Source organism: Oryctolagus cuniculus, chromosome 4, assembly GCF_051225735.1.
Source record: "Oryctolagus cuniculus isolate XC-2025 breed Fujian yellow rabbit chromosome 4, ASM5122573v1, whole genome shotgun sequence".
Classification (NCBI taxonomy): domain Eukaryota; kingdom Metazoa; phylum Chordata; class Mammalia; order Lagomorpha; family Leporidae; genus Oryctolagus; species Oryctolagus cuniculus.
In genome coordinates, this window is record NC_142870.1 from 174,705,825 (window position 1) to 174,720,886 (window position 15,062).

A 15,062-nucleotide genomic window follows, 5' to 3' on the forward strand; every position below is an offset into this window, starting at 1 on the left:
TCACACCCTACAGAGGCGCGACTGTGCGGCTCTGGGGATGGACTCACGTCTGCTCCAGCTGCCCCCGCCGGCACGGCCCTGTGCAGATGGCTGACGCTTTCTGAAGACGAGATGTGCCGCACGGCTGAGCTGCAGGCGACGGCCACGCCAGCTCCGCTCTCCATGGACCTGCGCCGGTCCCACCTCCCAGGCCGCACGCGGAGTGCAGTTCTGAGTCTGATGGCGAGGACTGGCAGACCCACGGCGCTCACGCTCCTCTTCGGTTGTTCACTGCCGTCCTAACTCCTCTCTGTGGTCCGGGCGTCATTTCCCGTGCCCCGACACCCCGCTGCCCCTCGGCGTGCCAGCGTTGCCAACCGCCTGACTTCCGTGCCCTCCCAGTCGAGTGTTTTCCGTGGTATCAGCTCCGTCGGTGGTGCGGGTCATTGGCTGTCAGCCCCCTGTTTGGTGTGTGCAGATACTGAGTTCTAACTCAGGTGAACTGAGCCATCTGCTCATTCACAAGACGGACTTCTCCGGCTTGCTGAAGCCAGACTTCCCGACCCCACGCTCGTCAAAGCTTTCTCCTCCTGTTACTGAGGAAGTTTTAAATTTGCCTTTGTCACACGTGGGGATCAAACGCAGTTGCCCGCACCTAGTTTATGGCGTGGTGCAGGCAGGGTCCCCAGCAGCGCTGCCGACAGGCCGTCTTTCCCAGCCCCGATGGGGTCGTCTCTGCCGCGGCTGCCACGTCGCAGGGCCCCAGCTCCGCCGTCTCACCTCTGCACCAGGGCTATGTCTTCAGCTTCACTGTGTCTTCATACGCGGCAGCAACTCCGCACCCCCTCCATCCACTTCCCTCTCAAGGCCCCACTTTTCATATGAATGTGAGGATGATCCTATCCAGTTCCATGCACAAGTGCTGCGATCCTGACCGGAGTCGCACGGAGCTGCAGGCTGATTTGGGACGCGCTGGTGCCTCTACAATACTTAGCTGGCTCTCAGGAAAGCCCACCTCCCTCCCAGCAGAATCTAACGTGGGTAGTGAGTGCGCATCCATTACCACGGCGGGGCTCTCGTTAGCTCTAACGCCTCTGCGAGGGATTTTCTTGGATTATTCCTAATTCAGCAGATAACCTGGAAGGCGGTGTCAGGCCTGTTTGCCCTCCTTCTGCCTCCTCTTCGCCCCTCGGCACTACATCCTGGGACGCTCCATGTTCTTTGATTATCCTCCCAGCTGCCTTCATCTGGTACTTGGTTTGTATACTGAGAGTTAACCTCAATGGCTAGATTTTTCATTCCTAGTATTTGATTTGGCTCTTCGTCAAAAGGTTGTCTTATTCTTTTCTTGTGTTTCTGATTCTTTCTTTTATGTCTTTGGTTGATTCGAACATTGTTACTTAACACCTCCAGCCGGCAGTTCTACCATGTGACACCTGTGAAAGGGCTGTGTGTGTGTGTGTGTGTGTCTGTGGCTCGGGTGGACTGGCTCCTTGGAAGCTTTGTACTGTGGGGAACCCAGCCTGGCCTGGGAGAAAGGCTGGCCACCCCAGGGGGGTCGAGTGATGGCCCCCGTGATCACTTCATAAGCTCATTCGTCGTTCGCAGACTTCCGGACAATGGACCCCACACCTGTGTGCACCAAGTCCTCGTCACAAGCTTCCTCCCGTTGCCCTGGCGGACACACGCTCCTCTGTCACCTCCCAGCGCCAGGCGGACACACGCTCCTCTGTCACCTCCCAGCGCCAGGCGGGCACTGCTCTTCACTACCTCACTGAACGGATGCCAGGCTGCGGCTTGGGGGTTTTCTCCAACACCGAGCTGATGCGGAATTGTCCTTGGTATCAGGGACGGGGCTTCTGGGTGGTGATGAGGCCGTGGGAGCACTGCCCTCAGGAAAGGGTTAAAGCTGTCATGGAAGGAGCAGGAGGGTCCCTGGGGGGGTCACGGGGGGGTGACTGCAGGAGGGGGGTCACAGAGGAGGGGGGTGAGTACAGGAGGGGTGAGTACAGGAGGGGTGAGTACAGGAGGGGGGTGAGTACAGGAGGGGTGAGTACAGGAGAGGGGTGAGTACAGGAGGGGGGTCAGTGCAGGAGGAGGGGTGAGTACAGGACAGGGCGGGTCACTGCAGGAGGGGGGTCAGTGCAGGAGGAGGGGTGAGTACAGGACAGGGCGGGTCACTGCATGAGGGGGGTCACTACAGGACAGGGTGGGTCACTGCAGGAGGAGGGGTGAGTACAGGACAGGGCGGGTCACTGCAGGAGTGGGGTCAGTGCAGGAGGAGGGGTGAGTACAGGACAGGGCGGGTCACTGCAGGAGGGGGGTCAGTGCAGGAGGGTTGAGTACAGGACAGGGCGGGTCACTGCAGGAGGGGGCTAGAACAATAAAAATCCAGCAAACATTTGAGTTCCTCAGCTCCATCTCCTACTTCCACTGTCCACAGACGGAAGGTCTCATCTCTCTGCACTGACTAAAGCCATCCTCGGCCACCAGGTCAGCACCCCTCACCTACCCTCCCCCACCCGGTGTCACCACAGAGCCCTTCCCGGTGCTTCGCTGGGTTTTTAAGTCCCTCTTTGCGTCTGGCCTCCGGGACTGTTTTTTTCTCATGCACTTAACTCTGCATTTCAAAAGACGTTTGCTGCATTTTTCGGTTATATTTTAATTGCTTTTCGACAGGAAATTTTCCTGGCTTTCTTGTCCATAGTCCTCCTGGGGGTAGTAGCTTCGCCTGCTTTTGACCTTTTTTTATGATTCGAGTCAAATCTACCCATATTCTCCTGTACGGTCTGTTTCTGGAGCAAGTTTAGAAAGGCTTTTCCCTGGGGCTGGCGCTGTGGTGTAGCGGGTAAAGCCGCTGCCTGCAGGGCTGGCATCCCGAATGGGCGCTGGTTTGAGTCCCGGCTGCTCCACTTCTGATCCAGCTCTCTGCTGTGGCCTGGGAAAGCAGTGGAAGATGGCCAAGTCCTTGGGCCCCTGCACCCGCATGGGAGACCTGGAAGAAGCTCCTGGTTCCTGGCTTTGAATTGGTGCAGCTCTGGCCGTTGCAGCCACCTGAGAGTGAACCAGCAGATGAAAGACCTCTCTCTCTGCCTCTGCCTCTGCCTCTCTGTAACTCTGCCTTCAAATAAATAAATACATCTTAAAAAAAGGCTTTGCCATGCCAGGATTGTTTGTGCATGTTTATTTTGTGGTCTTTTTTGTATTTAATATTTAAATCACCTATAATATATTCAGCGCAAGAAACTAAAAGCCGGAGGTACTAACAGCGTGCTCTCCAAACAGAACAAGACCCAGTGTAACCCAGCTACACTGCCTGCTAGCAGCAGCCGAGCCACATGTTTAACACGAGTGCAGCTTGACCACGACGCAATGAGCCGGCGGGGCCACTGGTGCTCCTACAACACTGACCCGCTGCTCAGACCGGCGCCACGGTGACATCTCAATGCCACCACCGACAATGAAACCTCGCGGCCACCATCTGAAGGCCACTCAACTCTCCCAACAGCGCCAGAGACGCCTGCACACCCAGACACGGCTTTCGCTTTTGTTTGCATACAGAAGGAGAGAGGACAGGACCGTCACAGCACAGGGGACAGGACCGTCACAGCACAGGGCACGAGAACATTGTCTGCTGCGGAAAACCACCCGAGTCCTGGGGCTGGAAAGAAGCTCAGAGGAGAGAACCCCCAACTCCCCGACGTGGGAGACCCGCCTGCCCCGGGGCCGCCTGAGCAGCTGCGCCCAGACAGGGCTGGCTCTTCGTAAGCCAGGGCTTAGACCCAACGGGGGTCGTGTCTGGGATGACCACGGCCTGCTCTAGGGACCCCGGACAAGGGCTGACCCTGTCCACAAGTAGAGCGCCACCGTGGCCCTGCCTGCGGGAGTCGAGAGACAGCGGCTGCACGTCCAACCACGCCCTCCTGTGTCACCGCCCTCGTCTCTCGGGCTCAGCTCCCGTATACATGGTGAGACAGGAGCGATTTTACCTCAAGAAGGAAAACCAGAGTGCGAATCCGAACGTTCCGACTTCCAGGGTCAGTCCTCTAACAGCGGTAATCCCACAGCCACCATCTACTTTGAGTGCTTATTGTTTATCAAACTCCGAGTCAAGCGCATTCGCGCATTATCTTAGTCAACCCTCATTAGCTCCCCAGGAGGCTAATGTCACCACACTAATCTTACACTTATCATATTCAACAAATACTCACTCTGCCCACTACTGAGACCAAGAGTTAACAAGAACTGAGTAAGAATTCCAGTCTGATCTACTCATTCCATCCACCCACCCACCACCCGCCCGTTCATGCATTCGTCCACACATCCATCCTCCCATTCAGTGGCCACCCCTCTTTCCATCCATCCACCCACCCGTCCACCACCCGTCTACCACCCGCCCATCCATCCCCCCATTCAGTGGCCACCATCTTTCCATCCGTCCACCCTCCCGTCCACCACCCATCCATCTACTGGTTGTTCATTCATCCACCCACCCACCCATCCACCCATTCAGTGGCCACCGTCTTTCCATCCATCCACCCACCTGTCCACCACCCACCCATTCATGCATTCATCCACACATCCATCCACCCATTCAGTGGCCACCGTCTTTCCATCCGTCCACTATTCATTCATCCACTTGTCCACCTGTCCGCCCATCCACCCGCCCCTGCCCCACCCACCTGTACTCCTGTATTTCCCTCGCCCCCTCCCTCCCACCACCCACCCATCTTTGGTCCGTCACACAGTGCTGGCGCTCCTCTGTGCAAGCTCCGTGCACGTCCTCCTCCTCTGCTCGCTGCACAGTGGCGGCCCAGCCCAGCTCGGGGTCGATGACCTCTGGGCACCTTCATTAACCTTTCACCCCAGTCTCCACTCCCAGTGCATCTCTCTCAGCTCCTAACAGCTGCTCCGGGCTCCCTCCCTCCGCCAAGGCGTCGCCCACGGACCTCTGCCCTCAGAAGGTGCGCCGCGTGCAGGCTCCGCGGGCCGCGCCCTCCCGGGGGAGCCCCGCGAGCTTACCAGGTTCCCGACCTGCAACATCTCCTCGAATTCGGTGGTCATGTTGTAGTGCTCCAGCGCCATGAAGAGCGTGTTGAGCACGATGCACGTGGTGATGGTGAGGTCGGCGAACGGGTCCATGACCACAAACTTCACTCTCTGCTTGACGGCCAGCCACAGCGGGCAGCACTCCCAGATCAGGCAGCGCTGGGCAAAGTGGTTCCAGCACGGCGGGCACTTGCGGCGGGACTCCTCCAGCTCTGCGGGCACAGCCGGGGGTTAGGGGTCTGCTTGGGCGCGTCCTGGCATCTGGTGTCGTCCCAGAAAAGAGCCACCGCCCGCTGCAAGGCCACAGGACAGGGACTGGGCAGGGAAGGCGAAGGACACTGGAGACTGGGACAGGACAGGTAGGGACGCAGGTGGGCCCCCGGGGACCACGCCCCCATGGAGATGTGGGGCTGCTCGGAGGAGGGCGGCTGAAATGACCAGAGTCAGCGGAAAGACTGGAACATGTGGACGTGTGGGGCCTGTCAGGTCAGATGGGCAAGCCTGGGGCAGATGAGAAACATCTGGGCAGGGCGCCAAGGGCAGCCTGGTCAGGTGTGGGGCTGGTGGGACAGCTGGGGGATGCTGGGAGGAGTGGCTGGCACGAGGCTACGCAGCATGGGCGAGCTGGCCCGGGATGGTCTGACAGGGACCTGGAGAGGCGTGAGGACGGGCTGGGGCCGATACAAGCCTGGGCAGGCCGGGGCCGGGGTGGAGACACCTGGGACAGGCCAGGACACTGTGGCCGTCTGGAAGAAACACAGATGAGCTGGTCCCGGGGGAAAGCAAGGTGCAACAGATGACAGATGCCCCGGGCTGGGCGAGGGCGTGGAACCCAGGACGGCTGTCATGTCCAACTCAGGCCCAGCAGCTGGGCAGGGTGAGGCCTGGGGCAGGCTGGGGCGGGGCGAGGCGCCTGCAGCGGGGTGGGGAGCACTGACCTTCCAGGGCGCTGGTGAGGACACTGACGGCGCTTAGGGCCCGCTGTCGCGCCCCTGGCTCCTCGAAGCCGTCTACACCTGGAGCCTGCGGGCTCAGCACCTGAGGCCCACCTGGCTCCTCCGAAGGCGTGGTCTGGGGGAACCAGGAGACGCGTGTCAGCCTGTCCCCTACTCCCCACTGAGCCTGGGGCCGTCGCTGCTGGGCAGCTGGTCCAGACCCACGGAGGCACAGCGGAGGGACGGACGGTGGATGCTGGGCTTACAGAGCCCAAGGTCAACTCCTCCCCTGGTCACAACGACCCCATGCCTCCTGCGCCCGCGATCTCCTTCCTACCCCACCCCTGCTTCCGCCTCCCATCGGTGGTGGCTCCTGAGCGTGGCCAGGCGTCCACCTGCCCCACACGCCCGTCCTGCCCCGATGCTGTCATGCCCATTAGTGCATGCAGGAGTGGCCGGGGGGTCTCAGCTGACCACGGGCTCCCCCGGGTGAACAGCAGAAAGACGCTGAAACAGAAGCCCAGAGCGCTCTCGGCTGCCGCGAATCGAACAGAAGCACAAGGCCTGGACGGCCCCGGGGAGGCAGTTTGGCCGCATTTACCCAGAAAACGCTTAACTGGCCCTGCAGCTGCTCGTCTAGTAATCTGACTTCATAAATAATTGTAGACGTGCACCCAAAATACACGTAAATGTCGTCGATGGCAGCACTGCTCCTACCACACACACGAGACAAGCAATCAATAGGCAGAATGTTAGAATCAATTATAGATCTGATCTGACTCCAACAGGGCCAGAGCGAGGCCGCTCCGCGCACGCTCTCGTGGGAGTGTCTCCAAGACAAACAGTCCGATGGAAAACACGCACATCGGGAGGACAAACGCGGATGTTAAGGGGGACACAGCGTGTGGGGAACGGGCTCGTGGTGGGAGGGTGGGAGAGGCCGTGGGCTCTGCACTCCGTGGGCTCTGCACGCTTGCATTTATTTGCGACGTGCACGCACTGTGTTCATAAGCAAAAGGACCTAGGCGGGAAACCGCGATGGGGAGTGTCCTGGCCGGGGGCGTGGCTTCGGCCTCCTCCAGGCTTCCCCAAGCTGCCCCATGGAGCCGAGGCCCTGTCATCTTTGGAGGGAGGCGGGACCACAGGCCTGGGCCATCAGCGTGGTAGAGCTTGTCACTCAGGAGGGCGTGGAAGTAACAGACAGGGAGCACCCAGGAGGGCCACAGGCCCAGTGCCACCCGTGTCTGGCCCACAGAGCGCACACGCACGTCTTAGCTTCTCCCAGCCTCGCCCCAGCTCCTTCCCTGGGTCACGCGTCACTCCACACTCCCTCTCCTGCACCGCGGCTGGGGTGAGGGTGGCTGGCTTTGGCCAGTGGGGCGCGAGACGGCAGGGCAGACATGCTCTCCTCGCTGCGGGTGCCGGGAATTCCCTGCAAAAGGAGCAGCCCCACGGGGCCGTAGAAGTGGAAACAGTGCCGGTGCTGGTGACAGCTCGGCGAGTTCAGGCAGCTCGGGTGCCCCACGTTCAAGTCGCTGTTCTGTGTTCTTGGGGTGCTGGGGCCCTCCCACGCCTCCACAGCAGGGTGTAAGGGGAGGAGCCGGGGACCCAGGGCAGGCAGACCCCAGCTTCCGGCTGGCACCGCAGAGGCCCCTACAACATGCTGTGGCATAGCAGGCTAAGCCTCTGCCTGCGGCGCCCACATCCCACATGGGCACCAGTTCAAGTCCCGGCTGCTCCTCTTCTGATCCAGCTCTCTGCTGTGGCCTGGGAAAGCAGTAGAAGATGGCCAAGGCCTCGGGCCCCTGCACCCACGTGGGAGACCCAGAAGAAGCTCCTGGCTCCTGGCCCAGCTCTAGCTGTTGCAGCCATCTGGGGAGTGAACCAGCAGATGAAGACCTTTCTCTCTCTCCCCCTCTCTCTAATTCCTTCACCCAAACAATCTTAAGAAAGATACTATGCTGTATCGGGATGATTTAAAGAATAATAAAAGGGCGTCCCCAGGCAGCAGCTGCAGGACAAAGTGTGGAGAGCCCTCCCGAGCCCACCCGTGGTGGCGGTGCAGCCCAGCCCAGGTGCCTGCGGGAGGCGAGCGTGGCAACGTGGTGCGGTGAGTGCACAGCCGCCCGCCGTCTCTGCTGGCCGACACAGACATCGGCGCCTGCCTCCTCCCTGGGACCTCTGCAGCAGCCCCGCACGGCTCCTCCCTCCCTCCCTCCCTCTCTCTCCTGCCCGTGCTCTGCGTGCACCAGGGGCCCTTAACAAGTGAGTCAGCTCAGGGGACACCTGAACCCTCCCCCCCAGCCCCCGGGGTCCCTGCCACCTCCCCACTTGGAGCTGCTCCCGAATGCCTCCCCTCACCGGGCCTGCCAGCCCCAGGGCCTCTGCACTTGCCGTGCCCCTGCCCAGGACGGGACTGCTCCGCATCTCTGTGCTCCTGAAAACCACTCCCCTGTCCAGTTCAACGGCACCTCCCTGGAAGGCCTTCCCAGAGCATGCCAGAACGCGCCAAGGCAGACAAGAGGGCACGGACCGAGCCTGTTCTGTTCGCGGCCTCAGTCCTGGAGCCTGGCACCCCACTCCAGGCCGCTGCAGGAGGACGCAGGTGGATGCTGTCAGGAGGCGTGGCCTCGGGTCCCAGCTCTGCCCCCAGTTTGGCAGGTGGCCAGGGGCCAAGAGCGTGAAGGAGGGAAAGAAGGGCCATCGCCATGCCTCCTCCAGCCCGGCTGGCCCTGGGGACCGGCACCCCCAGCCAGCCAAGAACACGGTCAGCGCCGGCCCCTGCTTCCCAGTGCGGATGTGCAGAACGGGAGTGCTCTGTGCCCGGCCCCTCCCGCCCCGCCCCCGTCGAGGCCTGACGCTGTTCTCAGGCCAGGAGCGGGGAAGGCGTTCCTGGGCTGCCCGCTCATCCCCTTGACTTTTCAAATGTCTTCATCTCGGTCGCTAATTCCTTTAGCTTTGCAAATGACCCCGTGTCTCGGCGGCCCGCTAATCCCTTTAGGTTACAGATGGGCCCTACAGAAGTGAGAACGGGGAAGTCAGAGTTCCCGGTAATGAAGTGCTTGAACTTGGGTTCCTCCGACTTGTGCAGCACAAGGAGCTGATCTGCTCGCTAACGAGATTAGGAAATTCTGTTAGCGCTCCTCGGCTGCTGACCCGATTCCATCAGGCTGAGGCTCTCGGCTGCACCTGCCTGGCCGGGTGCTCCCGGACGCCGAGGCTCCACCCTCCAGGAGAAGGCAGGGGCCTCTGCGGTGCCAGCCGGAAGCTGGGGTCTGCCTGCCCTGGGTCCCCGGCTCCTCCCCTTACACCCTGCGGTGGAGGCATGAGAGGGCCCCAGCACCCCAAGAACACAGAACAGCGACTTGAGTGTGGGGCACCCGAGTTGCCTGAACTCGCCGAGCTGTCACCACCACCGGCACTGTTTCCACTTCTACGGAGCACAGAGAGGCGGATGCACCCCACAGAGTGCCACAGCCATGGCCACGGCCACAGCCACAGCCGCAGCCGCAGTGGCCGTCTGGCCACGCCCTCCCTCGCCAGCCCCCCACCCCGGTGCTGCCCACAGTCTCCCTGGCAGGCGTCCTCCAGCTCCCCGCAGCCCCGGGGGGACCAGGGGTCAGCTGGGATCTTGGATGGCCCTTTCACGTGGGGCCCTGGGCGCGCGATGCCTTTTTCTGATCTAACTCCAGCTCCTCTCCCCTCCCCGTCTCGGCTGCGGCCACACTGAGCTCAGGGCAGCGCCAGGCCCCAGGTGAGGCGGGCTCTGGCTCCAGGGCCTTCGCACCTGCTATCCTCCCTGCCCGCCTGTGCATCAGGACGAGGTCTGGACAGCAGACACACTGCTCCACCGACGTCAGCCTGTCCCTGAGGCTCAGGGTAGGGAGATCACAGCTGGTCTCTAACCACCCTCCTACACCCTGCCCCTGTGTCTTTGGGGTCTTCCCATGGCCGGGGCTCCCCTCCTCCAGCCCTTGCAACTTGGGCAGACACTGAGTGACCAGCTGCTAAGCAGGGGAGTGTGCCACACTTAGGGGAGACTCGCCTTTTCTGAGGCCCCCCAGGGGTGCCTGCCCGGGACCACGACTCCAAGGGGCCTCCACCCCATGCATCTCATGCCCGTGTCCTACCAGCTGTGAGACGCCCTGCCCTGTTCGCGCCACAGACTCCCTGCTGTGGCTTCCGTCTGTCCCCAAGGGCGTGGCAGCTCAGGCTTATTCACCCCTGGGGCCTACCACAATCTAGTGAGTATTTGTGGGCCTGGCACTGCCGACACTCGGGGAGACCACACGTGCCCCGTGGGGCTGGCTCACCGTGTCCGCAGGACGCTCCGGTACCCCAGGGCGGCGGAGGTGGCTCCCTGGGGATGTGGCCTCAGCGTCGCCCGTCCCCAGCAGGGAGACCACCCCATTGCAGTCCACGGTGCTGTTCCTTTTGCCGTTGAGGGCGTGGCCGGGACCGAGCTGTCCCTGGGTGCTGGGCCGGCGCAGGGGCCAGGGCACCAGCAAGGACGTGCGGTGGCTCTCGCTCTCCCCTGCTGTGCTGTTTTCATCGTCGGCAAAATCTGCCTCCGAGCCCAGGTCTCGCCGGCGAAAGGTGAAGAGACTGCCGCGGCTGGAGCGCGGCCTCCCGGAGCTCCTGCTGGGGCCGCGGGGGAGGCCGAGGTGATTCTGAGGGTGCGGGAAGACGAGGCGTGAGCAGACGGCTCGCTCAGGCCCCAGCAGGCCCCACGCAGGGGCCGGGCAGGCAGAGCTGGGGCCACCTGGAGGGAGGCTGGTGTGGGGCTCGGGGAATCCTGCCTCTGCTGGGGCTCGAGCTGGAAGCTGGCCTGGTGAGGGGCCCGAGGACGCGGGAAGGCTAGGGGTGTCCAGCCGGGCCCGGCCCCAGCACGCCCGTGGGGTGCGAGCAGCCTCAGCGCCAGCGCCCGAGGACGAGCCAGGCTGGGGGTGTCATGACACCGTTCCCACCTGCCTGAGCTCCTCCACTCCGAAAACCACCAGGGGAAACGGGGTGGGGAGGGCAGGGGTGCCCCTGCAGGGTCCCGCAGGGCGGCGGCCACGTCCCACACATGTCCAAGGCCAGACCCACCCTGACAGGCCCGAGGCGCGGCCGGGGATTACCAGGGCTCGGGGGCCGTCGTCCGAGTCAGACTTGGGGACCCTGTCGTCCCCACACTCCTCTGTCCCTGAAGGCAGCACTTTTCTCCTCTTGCTCCTTCTCTCGTGGTTGGCCACCGGCGCCAGCGGGGACATCTCCCGGGAGCTTCGGGACACCGTGTCCACACCCTGGATGGCGAGGGCCTGGGGAAGGTGAAGGCGGAAGGGCCGGTGGCTGGGAGCCCGAGCGGCCTCAGGCTTAGGCGGGCAGGTGGCCCTCAGCAACCTGGTCCCGACACGAGGCCTCAGGGTGGCCCGTGTGTCTGCAGAAAGCCGGAAGTGGGGGTGGCTGCAGCTCGTGGAAGCGCGCGGGGTGGGGGGAGCACGCACGGGGGAAGTGGCAGAACTAGGGGGCAGGGAGCTTCCAGAAATTCAGCCAGCCGAGAGAGTCCTGGAGGCGGCGGCATGGTATGCAAGACGAGCAAATAGGCCTGGCCTGGCCTGGCCTGCGGCGTCCACCCTGTGGGGCAGCAGCACCAGGACGTACGTTCTGAGCTGGCCCTCCCTGGATCCTCGGGTCTTTTGCAGCCAGTGTGCACTGAGCCCCCGGGACCACCTGGTCCAGGAGCCACGGCTTTCCCCCAGCGTGCACCCGGCCCGGAGCACCCGCGGCAGGGGAGCGGGCTCCACGGCGCACTGCCCCACCTCGTGCTCTTTCCTGAGCATCTCCATGGCCTCCTGGAAGCGCTTCTCCTTCTCCTCGCTCTCCGCGATGGTGGCCTGGTTCTGCTCCTCGTAGGCCATGGCGACCACGGCGAGGATCAGGTTCACCAGGTAGAAGGAGCCCAGGAAGATGACCAGCATGAAGAAGATCATGTAGATCTTCCCCGCGGACCGCAGCGTCTGGGGGGGGGGGGCAGGTCAGCCTCTCAGCCTCACTGAGCCCTCGGGGGATGGGCAGTGGGGGGGGTCAGCCTCACCGAGCCCTCGGGGGATGGACAGTGGGGCCAGGTCAGCCTCACCGAGCCCTCGGGGGACGGGCAGTGGGGGGGGGGTCACCCTCATGTAGATCATTTCGGACTGCAGCGTCTGGGGGAAGGGTGGGGGGCAGGTGTGCATCACCGAGCCCTCGGGGGATGGGCAGTAGGGGCAGGTCACCCTCACCGAGCCCTCAGGGGACGGGCAGTGGGGCCAGGTGTGCATCACCGAGCCCTCGGGGGATGGGCAGTAGGGGGGTCACCCTCACCGAGCCCTCGGGGGACGGGCAGTAGGGGCAGGTCACCTGGGTCGCCCTCACCGAGGCCCCTCAGGGTCTCGGCCTAAGACACCCGGTGTGGCCATGCCAGGGACTCAGACACCCACAGCCCGGGGGGGGGACAGCAGCCCCTCCCGCGGAAGAGGGGTCCTCATGCAGAGCCGCGGGCCCACCCACGGTGCAGACAACGCCCCCTCCCCCGCTGGGAGGCACTGTGCCCACGGAGGGAGAGGATCCCATCCCTCGGTCGGAGGACCGTCCCCTCACAGAGGGTCGGCCACCAAGGCAGGGGCCCTGGGGCACTGGTGAAGAGTTTCTGCTTGCCGACCCCCTTCTGCAGACATGGGGAGCCCTGCTCCCCATCCGCCTCCCGACTCTCAGCGGTGGCGAGCTGTCCGTCCGCCGAGCTAGGCACCCACGCACCTGCTGGTAGAGGCGCTCCCAGCAGTCCTGTGTCATCAGGCGGAAGAGCGCGAGGAAGGCCCAGGCGAAGGAGTCGAAGCTGGTGTAGCCGTGGTCGGGGTTCTCGCCTGCCTTCAGGCACCGGTAGCCCTCGGGGCACGTCCTGCGGCCAATCAGACGCTGCCTCCTGCCCTCCGCCCTTTGCTGGCCCATCCCATGCCCCCCGGGGCACCCCAGCACACGCCCCTGAGCTCCCGGGGCCATCTCTCTGCCAGGCGACACCCAGCCCCGGCTACACCCCCTCCTCAGCAGCTGTCTCTTCCCACAGGCAGGGGGTGCAAGGGCCCAGCTTGCGTCTCCTCCCCTGCCCAGGGAGCCGAGCACAGTGCGGGCACCAGGGGAAGCGGAGGAGCTCGCCTGAACAGAGCAGGATGAGCCCAGAGCCACGGCAGGACCCTGGCGCTGAGTGGGGGCGGGGGCGGGGGCGGGGCCCGTCCACAGTTCAGGAAGTTGAGTGCACGCGGCCCAATCCCCCTGACCCAGAGCTCCAAAGCCGCCCATAGCTACTGGGCATGCCTGGTATGACGCTTGGTCCCTGCCTGTCCTTGGGGGAGCCCAGGCTGCTGGGCCAGGCCACAGCCAGCCCTGCAGGACAGAGTGGGGGCAGGGAGGGAGCGGCCCCAGGAAGACCCGGGTGGTGGAGGGAGCCAGGGGCCGGCAGGGAAGGACCTGGGCACGGCCTCGCTGCCTCTGCCTGCAGCCGGGCAGGCGCAGGTCACAGGAGGCCTCTGCGGGCGAGGTGCCCGGCCGCGGCCCACGTACCCGGCGTCGGAGCTGTTCCCACACAGCAGCACGTCGGAGGTACCGTTCTTGAGCAGGTAATTTCCTGGAGCAGAAACACGAGGGGTGAGGGGCACACGGGCCCTGACACCAGGGCTCCGGGGAGGCGGAGACGTGGCTGGGGGCTTCCCGCCTCCCCCCGGCCCCGCCCTCCGTATGGTCGGGCACAGGCTGCCCTAGTCGCCTCCCTGCCCTCCTCCTGCCCCGTACAAACCTCTGCTACTAGTGCCCGTCGCGTTCTCACAAGCCCCAGGAAGCCCCAGGCAGGCTGGCCCTTAGCTGTCTCCCTGGGGAGCTTCCGCGCCCTGCCCCACACCACTCAGGGGGCTCCCCAGGACCGAGAGGGGCCTTGAACCAGGAGGTGAGGGTCTGGCAGAGTGGCTGCTGGGTCGCTGAGTCACTGTGGAGCCTGCACCAGCTACTGCCCCGCTCTGAGCCACTGCCATTGCACTCGATGGTAGGAGGGGTGCCGGCCAGTCACCACGGCAACACTGGGGCCTGCTCAGAGGGGGCTGGGAGACCCAGCACACCTGGTCCTGTCTGCTCCTCTGGGTGGGGCAGCTGTCGGTCCCACCGCCTGCCTCGGTGCTGAGAGCAGATCTCCAAGGGCAGGGCCTGAGCTGACCTGCTGACCCCGGCACCCTGGGGCAGAGCCGCAGGGCTGTGTTCTGGAGCCCTGCCGGGGACGCTGAAGCCCCCGATGTCTTAGAGCCGCTGCCCTTGACCACGGCTGAGCCTCCGCAGCTATGCCACGCTGAAACTGTGCCTCCGTTTTCCAAAGCGTGGTGCTGGTGGGATGGGCCCCGCCTTTGACCCAGCCCAACAGCGCTGAGCAGGAGAGGCGCCGGCCCTTGGCCTGCACGGGGCAGGCAGAGGAGAGGGCGCTGGGGTGCCCGGGGCGGGTCAGCATCCTGGCAGGAGTGCAGACGCCCACTGGGAGAGCCCAGGGCCAGCCAGGCACGGCTCCACGCCACCGCCGCTCCCTCTGTGCCCCTCCTCTCACTCCCTCCTCCCTGTTCTCCCGGCCCCGGGCTATGGGCCCAGCGTCCCCCGGGAAGCCGTCCCCACCTGGGTCATTGAGGTAGTCGTCCAGGGAGTTCCAGACCAGGCCGTCGGCCTCCACGGAGCCGTTGGTGTCGTTGAGCGCCGTGAAGTTGCGCACACACTTATGCCTCAGGTTGCCCATGAAGAGCTGCAGGCCGATGAGGGCGAAGACACTCAGGCAGAAGACGGTCAGGACCATCACGTCGGCCAGCTTCTTCACCGACTGGATCAGCGCCCCCACGATGGTCTTGAGGCCTGCGGACGGCGACAGCCAGCACGGGGTCCCCCACCGCCCCCGCGCCGCACCCCACCTGCTGGGCCCCCCCGGGGGTCCTGAGGACAGGCAGCCACGGGGCAGGGGCAGGGCGGGGAGCCTGCCCCAGCCCCCGAGGCTGCGGCCTCCCGCTCCGGCCCCGCCTTCTCCAGGGATGGGCTCTGGATCTCGCTCCTCCCCACGGCCAG

The 15,062-nt window shown here is 64.1% G+C and overlaps 1 protein-coding gene across 6 annotated transcripts in view; it reads right to left on the reverse strand.

The window, feature by feature from the left end:
* The window catches only part of SCN5A (sodium voltage-gated channel alpha subunit 5), a 103,781-nt gene that overhangs the window by 57,570 nt on the left and 31,149 nt on the right, over positions 1-15,062 (reverse strand). For 5 of the 6 annotated variants that reach the window (XM_070073051.2, XM_070073045.2, XM_070073052.2 and 2 more), the window contains exons 7-14: positions 14,625-14,855; positions 13,539-13,602; positions 12,738-12,879; positions 11,765-11,962; positions 11,084-11,263; positions 10,277-10,633; positions 5,967-6,099; positions 5,002-5,240 (exon numbers count right to left, since the gene is read on the reverse strand). In XM_070073051.2, the coding sequence (XP_069929152.2) occupies positions 5,002-5,240; positions 5,967-6,099; positions 10,277-10,633; positions 11,084-11,263; positions 11,765-11,962; positions 12,738-12,879; positions 13,539-13,602; positions 14,625-14,855 (1,544 nt within the window). The remainder of the gene's footprint in view (positions 1-5,001; positions 5,241-5,966; positions 6,100-10,276; positions 10,634-11,083; positions 11,264-11,764; positions 11,963-12,737; positions 12,880-13,538; positions 13,603-14,624; positions 14,856-15,062) is intronic. The other variant, XM_070073050.2, reaches the window with a different exon arrangement.